This window comes from Antechinus flavipes, chromosome 3, assembly GCF_016432865.1.
Source record: "Antechinus flavipes isolate AdamAnt ecotype Samford, QLD, Australia chromosome 3, AdamAnt_v2, whole genome shotgun sequence".
Lineage (NCBI taxonomy): Eukaryota > Metazoa > Chordata > Mammalia > Dasyuromorphia > Dasyuridae > Antechinus > Antechinus flavipes.
The window spans coordinates 52,850,710-52,863,179 of record NC_067400.1 but is presented as its reverse complement, the minus strand read 5'-3'; the positions used below and the strand labels follow the sequence as shown (position 1 = coordinate 52,863,179).

At 38.9% G+C, this 12,470-nt stretch overlaps 1 protein-coding gene across 1 annotated transcript in view; it reads right to left on the bottom strand.

Annotated features, from left to right (window-relative positions):
* The window catches only part of PID1 (phosphotyrosine interaction domain containing 1), a 287,174-nt gene extending 274,930 nt beyond the window's left edge, over positions 1-12,244 (bottom strand). The window contains exon 1 of the mRNA XM_051983380.1: positions 11,788-12,244. Coding sequence (XP_051839340.1) covers positions 11,788-11,817 — 30 coding nt within the window. The 5' untranslated portion in view covers positions 11,818-12,244. The remainder of the gene's footprint in view (positions 1-11,787) is intronic.
* Between the last annotated feature and the right edge of the window lie 226 nt (positions 12,245-12,470).

Sequence of the window (12,470 nt, the reverse complement as noted above, 5' to 3'; positions counted from 1 at the left end):
AACTTAGATTCTTAGAGCGTTGTCTTGCCTTTTTAAGTATTAAAGATATGATCAAAAGAGGCTTGTAGGTGACTCTGAGGTTATCTATCTTCTATTATATTACACTGTTTCTCTTCCTTTATTTACAAAGGGGAATCACAGAAGAAAAATAATCACTTTTACTTGGAATTTTTAAAGATTGTATAGTCCTTTTTCAAAGTACCTCATATGGATGTCTCAACAGTCCTGTGAGATTATACTATAGTTATGATTTCCCTCAGTTTATAGATAAGAAAACTGAGCCTTAGAGAAGGTTAATTTTTTTCAGTTAACAAGTATTTATTTTTCCCTCCTTCCTACTTGTTCTTCTCCATTGAAAAAAGAAAAGTAAATCTATTCTAAAAAATATTCACAGTCAAGCAAAGCAAATTTCTACACTGGCAATTTAAAAGCGCAAATCTCATTCTGCAGCTTGAGTCCAAGCACACTGCCTGGCATATAGTAAGTATGTGAAGACAGGTACCGTGCTTCATTCTTAGACCTTTGGAATAGTGATTGAAAACTGTATTGATCAGAATTCTTAAGACTTTCAAAGTCATAGTTAGAATATTGTTAGCATAAATTATTCTGATTGACTTCATTTGACTCTTCATCAGTTCATATAAGTCTTTTAGGACTTCTCTAAACATATCCCTGACATCATTTTTTATGAAGCAATATTATTCTATTACATTCCAAGACTATTATTTTTAGTTATTTCCCAATTGATACATACTCTCCCCCCTTAGTTTCCAGTTCTTTGCCATCACACACACACACACACACACATACACACACACACAAACGTTGTCCTGAACATTTCCCTCTTTCTTTAATCTCTCTGGAATATAAGCATAATAATGGTGTTACCTAGTGAGTATGCATATGTTACTTATTTTTCTGCCTTGGTTTCTTCAACTGTAAAATGGGATAGTAATATCCTCTATCTTCCAGAGTTGCTGTGAGGATTAAATAAAATAACACTTGTAAAGTGGTCAGCAAAGTACCTGGACATAGTAGGTGCTTAATAAATGCTTACTTCCTGTGATTACACTTAAAAAGTGGGATTTAAACCCAAACCTTTCAAACTCTTTAGTCCCATAATATTCCTTGTTCTCTGACAAAACCGTATAAAACATGAAAAAAAAATCCTACCAAGAAAAAAATGACCCAACTACTAAATAGTCAGGATTCCTCTTGGTCACTCACTACCTACCAGACTATTCCAGAGCAATCAGTTCCAACCAGGCAGCAGGAACTTTTGGCACTTGGCCTGAGTTAGGAAAGAGAAAGCGGCAAGGGCTGCTGCCCAGAAAACTCAGCCTTAGTGGTCAGGAATCAGAATTGGCTTTGTTCTGGAAGTCCAATCTGCCTCTGGTCTCTGTCTTTATGCAGAGGCAGCAAACATCTTTCTCATCCCTTCATGGAGTGTTAATTGCATAATCCGCTGTCTCATAAAGCTAATAATTACTACATTTCTCAGACGCCTTCTCTTGTTATAAGGGTATATGTTATAATCACTTGTTGGAGCATTCTCTTTCTATGTCTCTGTCTCTGTGTCTCTGCGTCTGTGTCTGTCTGTCTCTCTCTCTCTCTCTCTCTCTCTCTCTCTCTCTCTCTCTCTGACTCTGTGTGTGTGTGTGTGTGTGTGTGTGCACGTGTGCATGTGTGTGTCTCAGAAAAGTGGGTCAAGTTAACCCTAATTCTGAGGACTCATAAAAAGTCTCAGGTGGAGGAACTCAATCAAGTGACAGAACAGATATCCCTGTGAGACTGGAAAGTAAGGGTTTCAGCTATCACATACTCAGATTGATACACACAAAGTATGTAGTTAGTTTTGGGATTATCTGCCCCAATGGGAGGGGAACAATGACCCTCAGTCCCTTGACACAGCCACTCTGCTGGATTAGAATAATAATATTGACAAAATACTATGTAGATATTATCTCATTTAATCCTGAAAACAAACTTGGGTACTATTGTTTTTTCTTTTGAGTCATGAGAAAACTGAAGCAAGCAGATGGTGACCTGCCCAGGAACACACAGCTAGTAAGTGTCTGAGAACAAATCTGAACTCAGGTTTTCCTGTCTCAGCATAAGGGTTGCCTGCCCACCAGAATCTATTGAGAGAGAGGAAGCCCTGATATTAGAAATCAGATCACAATCCCCAACCAGGTAAGTGATGCAGTCACTAAGAACATGCAACATCTTGTGGGTTATTCCCATGTGAATAATCAAATGGTATCATAAATTTAATAGAGCCTTGCAGATAAGTACCAAGAACTTTACTAGCCTGTAATGAATTCTTTCTTTGGGGGAATTGGGCAGAATTTGTGGAAAGAAAGTGAATTTCCACCCAAAGGTGAAATATTCTTCATGTTTTGCCTGGAAGTAGCTCTTGTGAATCTGACTTTGAAGTAACATGTTATCTTCATTAATCATCCAAAAGTTTACTGACCTCTATTTGTTTGTTTGCTTGCTTGCTTGTTTATTTGCTGGGCACAGAAAGGGAAGGTCAAAAAGAGTTAAGTGGGGAAGAAGACTTTGCTTTCTTCTTAGTGCTTAGAGCAAAACCTGATACGTAGTAAACATTTAATAAGTGCTTGTTTCCTTCCTTTCTAAGGTGAGATAAATAGTATCATTATTCTTTACTCTTTCCCTGGGAGTAGGTGTTTGCAAGTCTAATTTTAAAGTCACATTTTATCTTCATTTATATGTCCTTCCCTGGCAGGAACTTAAATAAATCAAACCCAAGTATATCAGAAAATGAGAAAAGAAAGAACAAAAGCAATCGGATTAGAGTTTCTTCCCACACATACACACGCCCCTTGCCACCAAGCAAGCCTGACAATTTTCTTCCAGATGTCACCAACAGTTTATTTCTAAGATACAGGAAGGCAAAAACCCTCGAAATTTAATTCTATTCCATTTGAGATGGATTCATTAAACATCTATTCCACATCATGCACTGTGCTAGGTTCTGGAGCTCACATTCTAGCATGGCACAGTGGAGAGAACAACAGATTTGTTGTGCAAGGACCTGGATTGAAATCCCTACTTGTCTCCTTCCAACCTGTGTAATCTTGGATATATATACCTTAACTTCTCTATGCTTTGATTTTTCTGATCTGTAAAATGAGGAATGACCCCTTACATGACATTTAAGGTTCGTTCCAACTCAAAATCTACGATCCTGTGAATCTTTCCTGAAACAGGGCAATACTATGTCTCAAGATATATCCAATTTTCAAACATGCTGTGCTCAGCAAACATAAACTTAGATAATTAACACCTCCATTCTCATTTTTAAAGGTTATTGCGTTCAGTAAATTAAACCTTCCTACAAAACAAGCCAGAGAATGAAAGGGGAAAGGGAAACCTCAATCAGAACACAGCCATAGTTAGACATCACAGCACCCACCAGAGGTTATTATTAACCAGGGTCAGCAACCCAACTTCTTCATGAGATACAGGACTATTGAGTATTGCATTTTAGGTGGAACATAACAGGAAAATCTAAGTCGTGACTAGCAGGGACATGAACCTTTGATCTATCTGCTCCAGAGGGACAATTACTGGCTGAATTAAGGGAGACAGCTTCATAAATGAAGTGATCCTTGACATTTCTAAGTAACAACTATTAGAAAGCTCTACTAATTGAGATTTTTCAGGCACATGTCTACTCCCCTCCCCACCTTGTCATCAGGACAAGAGGAGGATCTCAACATAAATGAAAGTTAAAACTCTGATTGACACAATTCATAAGCATTTGGAGCTGGGCAAGTTCCATCACTGTCATTGTGTGTGCATGAAACAGGACCTAATATCTCAGCAAAGGCTGAAATGCACTGAAGAACAGAGATGATCTATATCCGTTTTCTGATACTTTCAGTGGCTCCTTGGTCTCTGGTATAGAGTAACATAACTATTCCCAGACTTTAGCCATGATTGGTAACCAACTAAAGATCCACAGAAAAAATACTCATATGAACAAGCCCTGCCTATGTCTGTCGATAACATCTCAATCATCTCTTCTAGTTCTATTTGAAGTCTTGGTTCCATAGAACTCCACAGAAGCAGACTGTCATCCAAATCAGTTTTTCTGGGCAATTTTTATCTGCTGACCATAGATAAGTCCTCTAACTGCTCTGCATGGACTAAAAAAAAAAAAAAAAAAAAAAAAAAAAAAAAAAAAAAGCTAGTGGCACACAGCCAGATGTCTTTGGACTGTGACTCTTCACATGGATCTTTCTTCTGCAATCACGTCTAACTGAATAAAGGGTAAGTCCATATCAGAAATTAGGAAAAAGAGGAGGGTGCAGACTCAGGCCATAAAACGAAATCCATGAGTTGTACGGCACCCAAAGATAACACAATATTATATCAAAATGTCATAGAAAGTAATAAGGAACAGGAGATTGGTAATTTCTTTGAAATGTTTAGCAATTTACAGATCACTTTATAAATAACTTTTCCTGACTAATGCAGAAAAATAAACAGAGAATTATAAATAAGTATTTTATTAAGGAGGCAAGTGAAGCTCTAGATTATTAATAATTCTAAGTTTTCCTCAGAAAGTCCTCTTCACAATGACCATTTTTCCTTGTACCATAAGGATAAATAAACTAAAAAAAAAAAAAAATCAGCAAAAATCTACATAGCTACTTGGTTGAAAAACTACTCTATACTTCTAGTAGGGTTAATGATTGTTTGGCAGTGAGTCTCCTGCCAAACTTATCAAATAGATCATAGATTGGGTCCATAATTAGCTTTACTTAACAATTAAGGTATTCATTTTGAATAAATGCCATGCACTCTGACGGAAGACTTTTTTTTAAATATCCCTTTAGATTTCAGTTGATATACAATACAATGGCTTATTCCCTCAAAAGCTTGATCCCACAGGTAACAGGACTTCTTTGTGTGCATTTGCTACTATATCCTTTTTCAAGAAATTCAAAATAGTGTCATTGACCTATAGAATCCTTAGTTAAAATTTGAGGTGTTGACAAAACATTAAATCAATAAACAAACATTTATTAAGCACATTCTATAGATCAGGTAGTATGCTAAGTTACTGGGAATATAAAGTAAAAAATGAAATGATTTATGCCTTCAAATTTGAAGGGTTTTTGTTTGGGTTGTTGGGATCTTAGGGGGAGAAACACACACACACACACATATACACACACATTTACATGGTCAAAAATTAAATTACGCATCTTTTGGAAATCTCAAATAGTCATTTAGCTCTGTGAATAGATTTCAGGAAATCTACAAACTTGGATGGGTTGCAGGGGTGAGGCAGGAGGGATCTTTCTTTTCTTCATTTTTTTCCTTTATCAATGGCATTTTTATTGCATCTTTATTTTCAATAATCTCTGAATAAATTTATCATTTCTTTCAACTATTCAAAACTATCATTCTAAAAAGAGGCCCACAGATATCACTAGGCTCTAGAGGAGTCCTTGGCACATAAATAACAAAGAACCCTTGTTCTAATTGATTAGTTGATCATTCAACTTCCTACCAGAACTACTAAAAAGCCAAGCTGGAATAATCTGAATTTCTCCCCTCCCTAACCTATGGGCTCCTAGAAGGCTAATGAATAACAAATGGCCAAAAGGAAAGTCTAAACATAAGCCTTGGAAAATAAAAACTAATTCATGGTAGAAAATTCTCATTCCACTATCCAGAGCTTCCTGCAGGAGATATCATTCAGTCCCTTGGAAGACATAGCAAACTACTATACTAGAAGTGCAAGAGGGGATGAAGTATAGTGGAATCCCAATCAAGGCTCTGTCATTAGACTTTGTGATCTGTAGGAAGTCTCCCTGGGACTGTTTCCTCTTTTGTAAAAATCAATCAAATGGTACATAACATCCAAAGGATCATGTCTCAAGGTATAGAAAGACTAAGATACCATTTCTGAGCATTTGGAAAATTATTGGAAAGATCCCTAGATTCTAAGTCAAAAGACTGGGCTGAAGCTACTAGCTATATGATCTGACTCAAATTCATTCAATGTCTCTGAGACTCCAGTTTCCTCATAAATAAAACAAGAACAAAAATACTTGATGTATTTTTTCCTTTCTTTCCAGGAATGCCAACAATAGGGAAAATGTAGCTGAGATTTCTCACAATAAATCATGATAGTAATCATAATAATACAATTTATGTCATGCTTTATTGTTGCAAAGCAAAAATTATCTCATTTGATCCTCATCATAACCCTGTACAGGAGATGCTACTGTTGTCTCCATTTTACAGATGAGGAAACTGAGTCTCAGAATCAAGTGACTTGCCCAAGCGCACATATTTAAGGTTTAAGTCAGGATTTGAACTCAGGGCTTTCCTAATTCCAGATCCAGGAGCCTATCCATTGAGCTACTTAGCTGCCTCTAAAACATTTTAAAACACACTTTTAATGGAGGTTTTAATATCTGAAGGATGTGAAATATCATCAGTAGAGATACTCCTTTTACATTTCCTCCAAAACAGGAAACAGTTAAGAATTGTTTTGGGCAAAGAGTTCAGCAGCCCAAAGCCACTATAGAAATGCCAGCAGCTGAGAGATGCAGTCTTAATTATGGATTGGATAATGTTTCTGAATCACATAGCACATGATAGGAAGAAAAGTATAAGAAGACTAGAAAGGTGGGAATGGAGAATATAAATTATGGAAAGCACTAAATCTCCAACTGAGCATTCTGTATTCAGTCCTGGAGGTGATAGGAAGCCACTGGAGTTTAATGAGTATTGAAATGATGTGGTTGAACCTAAGATATTCACTGATTGGCTGTAAGATAAACAGTCCTTTACTGAGCCCATTCTTGAAGAAAACTGCCTGGCTTCAATGAGCAAATCAAGTTGTTCCATTGGCAAAGACTTTAAGACACTGGTACCAATTCTTCATTAATACAAGGGTTCAAAAGCAGGGTTCGGAAGCTATTATAATTGTACTTTTGATAAAACAATACATAAATCCAATCATACATTCAAGTATTAAACACCTACTGTGTACAAGGCAAGAAACAGAGAAATATGTTAAAGGCCCTCTCAGAAAGACCATTTTCAGTTGCGCTTCTGATTCTTAGTAGCTCTGTCTTCAGTAGGCGTCATTAATCTTTTTAGGTCATAGAACTCCTTTGACAGTCTGGTGAAGTCTAGGGACCTCTTCTCAAATAATATTTCTAAATGCATGAAATAAAATATATAGAATTTCAAAGGAAACCAATTATACTGAAATAATATAATTTTCCCTGATTCAAGTTCACAGATCCTCTGAAATTTATCAGTGGATCCTAGTTTCTTAATCTAAGACTGTTCTAAATCATAGACAAGTTAAAACCCCTCAGTATCACCAAGCAACTCTGAAGGATTGTTATGTAGCAAGTTATGTAAAAGCAGCAGTGAAAGGAGTTTCCATGCCGAGAGTGTTCCTTTACTGTTAAAATAGCATGTTTGGACCAAAAATGTATAAAAGGCTGTGCTATGTACTAAGGATTTAAAAAGGGGGAGGAGACAGCAGTGCCTCCCTCCTCAAAGAAGCTTCTGTGGCAGGGATAGGGATGATGGGAGGGGTATAAATTACACATATCTCTAGATGTTACCTAAATATTTGCTGTGTTAACCTTTCTCCATACATTATTCCTTTGCTAATCTCCAACACTATATAGAATCTATATTATGTATCAACATTATAGATACTAAACTAAAGAAATAGCTAAGGGAGAATACTCCTTGATATTGCAATTAACTATACCCACTTTCTCTACAGGCTCAAAACCACAAATGAATTTATTTCTAAGGGACAGATTTTTTCCCCAATGACAACAAGAAAATCCATTTAAAATTCAGTCTACCCAGTACAACATTAAAAATAGGAATCTTTCCTCTATAAAAATTAAGGCTTTAAATTATGTTATTTAAAGGAAAGAGAAGGAATCATTTTACTTTCTTAGAAGTGCTCCATTCAATTTTTATTTCAACAATTCATAATCCTTTGGGTTCCTCCAAGCCAAAATTTACTGTGCATGATAGTAGGTGAACAGAAAAGCAATCATATTGTCATTTACAAGAAGGATGAGTTTGGTATTTAAGTACTCACACCCATTTTTAATCCTGTTATATTTTTAATGGGGGTAACTTCCATTGAGGGCAGGAGCAAGGAGTACAGGAAGCTGAGCCAATTTAAAATCCAGGGCAGCAGATCGACTTCAGGCAGTTTGCATGACTGAATGGGAAATAGCCCAACTTAGGAAGGGTCATACTTAAGGCAACAGGTCTCTTTGCCTGTTCATTTACCCAGGGGGAGAGAGCTAAACCCCAAGGCTGAAAACATAACCATTACACTCCTTGGCAAAGAGATTGGCAAGAGGAACAACAAAAACAGATCAAGGATTCCACCCCCTGAGCCAGGATGCAAGTTGCTGGATTCAAATAATAAAGACCTCGTCAAAGTTGGCTGTCAGCTCTCGTCAACACTCTGCCCAGTCAATTCTCTTGGACCCAACTACCAGAGAAGTAAAACCTCTGAACTGACATCTAACTAAAAAAAGGAATAAAAGAAACTGGTTAGTTTTATTTTTTTCCTCTCTTCTTTTTGGAGATTTGGTCTAGAGACTACAAATTGATTTCACCATCCCACAAGGGAGTTCTCTGTTTTCTCAGTTCCTCTCCTTCACTTTGGCCCCTCTGAATATGTATGTTTGGATTAAGTATTAATAAAGTATGTTTGAGGGGACAAAGAAGACTTTTTCCAACTCAGTGGGACCTGAAAAGATAGAGATATTCTGGGCTCTGCTACACAGAGGTATAAGGTTGTGGATCATCCAATCTTGCCCACCTGGACCATTTCTCTTTGTAAAGAATTCTGGGCATAGGAAAGTATCCTGCTGTCTCAGGTACTAGGGAACGAGTTTTTTTTTTTCCCTGTATTGTGGTATATGCTGTGCCAATAAATAAATATTTTTTTAAAAAATAATAGAGAGGCAATATAACAAAGGGAACACAACACACCACAAATTTGGTTTTGTCACTAGTAAATTCTTAATATCCCTTCCTTCACCATAAATTTCCCCCTTCTACCTCCAAAAGAAATGTTGAAGGGTCCCTTTGAAAATAGGAATCTGATTAAAATTTTCTTTATCAGTCATATTGTCTTTAGAACTAGAGGGCTAGCTGAAGCTGTACTTGTATTTATCTTGAAAGAAACATAAAACCATTAAGGATAGTGTATTGGGGGACTGTCATATAAGTCCTGAGTCAGTAAATAACTTTCAACCAAGACATTCTAATCCACAGTGAACTGTATTGTTTGTCCTAACTAGGGAAGGCATAAAGCATATTTTATCCCTTATATATTTCAAGGGACCACTTCAAAATGAAATGTATGTACTGCAAGCACAAATCATTCCAGAAATCATTCCAAACAACACATTTGTACATTTCATAGAAAAGAAAGTGAATATTTCTAGTAAGGGAATATCACCATGTAGAACACAAGCCAGGAGAGTTTGCTTGCCAAGGGTCATGTACTTTGGAGCCCACACACTTTCCTAAGTAAAATAGGCCGGGTAGGAATAACTTATACACACAAAAATTTTTTAAGTTCCCAGAAGTATAAGAACACCCAGCCACAAGAAAAACATCAAGGGACCCTGACAATTTCTTCCACAAGGGTTCCCGAGAGATGGTTCATCCAGGACATTAATGACACCTCAAAGCAGGATCCCTTAGAAAACAGAATGAGAAGTCCTTGCTAATGCACATACCCATTACACTTATTGTGGGGAGATACAGTGGGGATTGATCATCTATACTTGAAAAGCACTGCCTGTATTAAAATTTTGCATCAGTGTCATTTGCTGTGTGACTTGAAGCAAGTCATTTAATCTATTTGAGCCTGTGTGTATAAATGGATGCATATATGTCTATATAAATATATAATGTATATACATATAAGTATGATTATGTATATAGGTATATTGTCATCCATCTATAATACATTATGTAGTATGTATATGTGTGTGTGTGTGTATACACAGACATACATAATATATCTTTGGAGAACTTCACCTGAATGAAGCCTTTTACTGAAATTTGTTGCTGAGTAAAGATCAGCATGGGAAATCTAGAAAGGGGAGCCCCACTCTCACAGATTAAGTACAATTTTCCTTTGAAATGATCACAAGCATTTATGAAGCACCTATATCAATCACTGCAAGCAATGGGGATACAAAGACAAAAATAAAAGCATTCCTACCCACAAGGAACTTTCATTCCATCAGGAGTAATAGCAGGTATACCTATAAGTAAATATAGAATATCTAAAAAAATTAATAGTGTTCCAAAAATCTTGGCTTAGTCTTCATCGAGACTTTGAGGATACTCTGTAGAAGATAATGGAATGGGGAGAGTGAAGGAAGCAAGGAAGAATCTCACTGATTTCTGTTCATTTTATTAATTTCTTGTTAAAAAATTTTCCCTTTTAAAGTCAAATACTAAAATCCTTGGCATGTGAATTCCCTCTTTCAAGGACTAACATGCAAATGAAATATCAGGCTCGTTCTCTGTTTGGGTATTCCCCTCCTCCTATTAAAGAGAACACTACAAAGTAACTTATAGCATCATCTCCAAGGGTCTTTTAAACCGCTTTTGATCCTGAAGGATATTTTGGAGTTTTGATTATTTTTTTTTAAATTTTGCCACTTCAACAATCATTCAGAGTTTACTATTAGACAATGTTGCTCCGGGCCTGCCAAAAGTTTGTCTGCGAGATTCTGTAAATGTCATCTGGCAATTGATCTGCCTGTCCATCTGGAGAATATTTAAGAACTAACGGCAGACGTAGAAGCCAGCAGCAAGGGCAAGCCGGAGACCTCGATATGTGTCAATGAAAGCTTCTCTCGGAAACCACCACACTTGTCCAACTTTCAGCCAATGCCCAAATGCCCCTTCCCTCCCTTTCCCTCCTGCTTCCCCCTCCCCTCAACTCCCTGGCACCGGAACGTAAGTCAATCGCAGTTAATGCCTTCTCGCACTTGAGCTCGTGTCAATGAAAACTTTTGAATGCTGAGGAGATGACCCAATACCTGACTAGTCCAGGCTGCTCTTAACTTCTGCCTTGCAAGAAGAGAGAAAAGAAGGGCAAGAGGGAATGGTCAGAAACCAGTCACAAAACAACATCACGTTACCAAGCTAAACAGAGTTCGAGTGTGTGTGTGATTTTTTTTTTTTATAATTATATTGGCAAAACGGATGCTTTCGAAAATCATCTGTTCTGTCTTTCCTGAAGGCAGAAAAAAACATCTGGATTCAAGAAACCTAACCCCAGACCAGTAAATTCTGTCAGTGGAATGCAATTTGAAAATCTCTGGAAAGAAAGTCTTATTCCGTATACAAACACACGCACATATACACACAGCGCCCAGCTAAAAGTTGTGTAAAGAAAGAAGCCCCCCGGCCTCCACACACACACACACACACACACACACACACCTCCCTTTATTTCTCTGGGTCTATTCCATCATACCCAACAACACTGATGAGGTGCACGGCCCCGTACTGAGCTGGCAGAGGCAAGTCCTAATCAACCCATCCTACATGGTTTTTATGAACCAAACGTAGCAGTTGAGCCCAGGCTCCATCCCCTGTAATTACGACTCCGTTTGCTTCTTTTTCCTGTGCTTTCTCTAGCTGTCTCCTCTCCCTCCTGCGCGCCCAGTCAAGCAAACCCGGTCCGGTCTCCCTCCCCTGCTTGCTTACCTGCAGTCTCTCGGTAGCCGGCTGCCACATATTGTGACCCTTTGGGATGGGGCAGAGAAGAGGTGCAGAAGGACACTGTTGATTTGCGATTGGAAGCAGCTGGGGGCTGGGGGCGGGGGTCTTGCTTACATCTGCTTTTCTGGGTTAGTGGGCAGTGCGTTCTGTCCCTCACCAAGCAGCAGGAACAGCCGCCCGGGTGGGAGAAGGGAGGGACCGGGTTGAGGATAAAGGCAGGGAGAGACCGGGAGGAGGAGGAGAGAGCTCGGGATCCGGGTCCCAGCAACTTGTGGCCGCGGTCGCGCCACCGGCTCCTCTGCCGAAGGAGCTAAGCTGTCCTATTGCACCAGTGAGTGGAATGCTGAGCTCCGCCTGCGGCCCCCGAGTGCAGATGCAACAGCGGCGGCGGCGGCGGCGGCGTCCTGGCTGCGCGCCCCTCCCCCATGGCCGGGGTAGTGCGAAATCCTCCTACTCGCGACCAAAACCTGCCCCGGCTACTGAGCATGCCCAGTCCCTCCGCGAGAGCTCCAGTGCCTTCATCCTGGGCTGATTTCTGCTGCCACCGGCGAGGGGAAGGAGGGTTCTCCCCGGGGAGAGGAAGCATATGGTGCCATCTCCCAGGCTGGCAACGGGTGAGGGGCAGGGAGGTCAGGGGAGGCCGGACGCGGTGGTAGCCGCCGGACCCT